The 2,102-nt window shown below is 34.3% G+C and overlaps 1 protein-coding gene across 1 annotated transcript; it reads left to right on the top strand.

Moving 5' to 3' along the window:
• The first annotated feature begins 379 nt into the window (after window positions 1-379).
• Window positions 380-1,541, top strand: LOC143781150 (proto-oncogene Mas-like). The gene has a single exon (XM_077267650.1). It carries the CDS (start codon window positions 412-414, stop codon window positions 1,393-1,395), a length of 984 nt encoding a protein of 327 aa, XP_077123765.1. The 5' UTR covers window positions 380-411; the 3' UTR covers window positions 1,396-1,541.
• The last annotated feature ends 561 nt before the right edge of the window (window positions 1,542-2,102 follow it).

Genomic DNA, 2,102 nt, shown 5'->3' with positions numbered 1-2,102 from the left:
ACACAATCCAGGGGCCTACATGGAGAAGGTTAGCTCCCTGTACAGGGGTGAAAGAATGGAAACCAAAGAGTTTCCTTGGATCTGTTAAACAGTCCATAGAGTTGAGATTTCCATGTACAGTCAATAAAATCATTAGAAAGTAGACTGTATTCAAAATATAATTTAATTTAACTACTACTTCCCATGAATTATTTAAACCTCATTCTACCACAGATTATGTATGTTAGATTAAAAAAGTCTTGCTATAGAATATAGGTTGCACATATTGTAATTTTATAAAGATAAAAGGAATCTAAAATAGAAAAGAGAAATTATGAATGCATTCTGCTCATATTTGAGAATTATTAATAAAGTATATATTTTTCCTTAACAGGGTAACACGAAGATTTATTTGCAACAACGCCTTTAAACATGAATAATACTACTTCAAATACCATCAACCAAAATAGGACTGAAATTGGCTATGCTAATGTTCAGCTCACAGTAGCATTTTCCATTTGCATACTTCTCTGTCTCATTGGCTTGATAGGAAATATTACTGTATTTTGGTACCTTTGCTTCAAGATAAAGAAGAACAAGTATACTATTTACATCATCAATCTGTCGGTGGCTGACTTCCTCTTTTTGATATTTAGTTCAGTAATACTAATGATGTACATTAATACAGTAATGAATCGGTATCCAAATTTTCAAGGGAAAAAATCGCTGTACTTATTTTTGGAAATCTTCTATGACATTACACAATATTCTGGAATGTTTATCCTCACAGCCGTCAGTTTAGAAAGATGTCTCTCTGTTTTATTTCCCTTCTGGTACCAATGCCATCGTCCGGAGAAGTTGTCCACTATCGTCTGTGGCTTAGCTTGGCTCCTTGGATGCGCAGAGTCTCTCATAGAGAACTTGGTATGCACAAGCGTCGCTTTTTCCATCCATGCTACAGAGTGTACAGCGGTTCAGATCATGACTTTTGGTTTATCTATTGGTATCTGCTTACCAATTATGGTTGTTTCAAGCATTATCTTGCTCATTAAAGTAAGGAGGACTTTTAACCAGCAGTATCCAACGAAGTTCTACATCATCATTATCATTGCAGTTGTTATATTCATCTCGTCTGTCATCCCATTCAATTTTGCATGGTTTTTAATATATTTCAGACTGCTACCATCCGATAAGGTTAGCGTTGCTCTACACATTGCTAGTGCCTATAGTACCGCGCTTAATTGTACACTTGACCCATATATCTATTTCCTTATTGGGAAAAAGTGGAAGAAAGATCAATCCATTCAAGATGCCCTCGAAAGAGCCTTCAGGATAGAATATGATGAAACTAACGACTCAAAAAGTAACCAGACAGCTAACACTTCCAGCCAATGTCACCTTCCAAGTGCTTTCTAAATTAGTTTGCATTGAAAATAAATATTAACCAGCTGTACACAAATGTCACTTTTTTATGCGTGAATAAATGTATCTCAAAATATATCAGTATCTGTTAGAAAATGGGTCCAGCAGAGATGTCATGCCTCCATTATAAATAGAAGCAATGATGCTAATGTGAACACATATTACGTGCAATGTGTTTTTTATATTTTAAGGTAAAATTGTGAAAATTACTAATACTAAAACTTTGCTATTAATGTGTTTTTAGTACTTATAAAATGCAGATGATAAGCAATAAAAATTATTTTATATTATATTTGTCACATAATTACCACAATGTACATTTATGTACTCTACCTTTTAATTATCTAGATGGTAAATTATGGCACTTGTGGTACTCCTAATGTTGTAGCTTTGTGTTTCAGGCAGAGGTGTGTACTAGTGTCTCATGAACTGCACATTGTTCAGGGTCTGTTCAGCGCATGGGTGATGTCTCAGGACCCACGCCCCTTATGTGCAGGCAATTAAAGCCCATGCCAAATATGAAAAACCTGCCAGAAAGTTTATTTACTCCTAATTATTCCTTTAGTTGTGAATTACTAAAAGTATTCTGCAGGTCAGGAAGGTAAATATTTTTTTCAGACTAAAGTTATTCATATATGGTAAAATAAAAAAAAAATGGTAACAATTTTAGAGAGCCTGTCAGGAACATAACTAGAAAATGC

This window comes from Ranitomeya variabilis, chromosome 6 (genome assembly GCF_051348905.1).
Source record: "Ranitomeya variabilis isolate aRanVar5 chromosome 6, aRanVar5.hap1, whole genome shotgun sequence".
NCBI lineage: Eukaryota > Metazoa > Chordata > Amphibia > Anura > Dendrobatidae > Ranitomeya > Ranitomeya variabilis.
The sequence above is the reverse complement of the archived record's forward strand: the minus strand, read 5'-3'. Positions and strand labels throughout refer to the sequence as shown.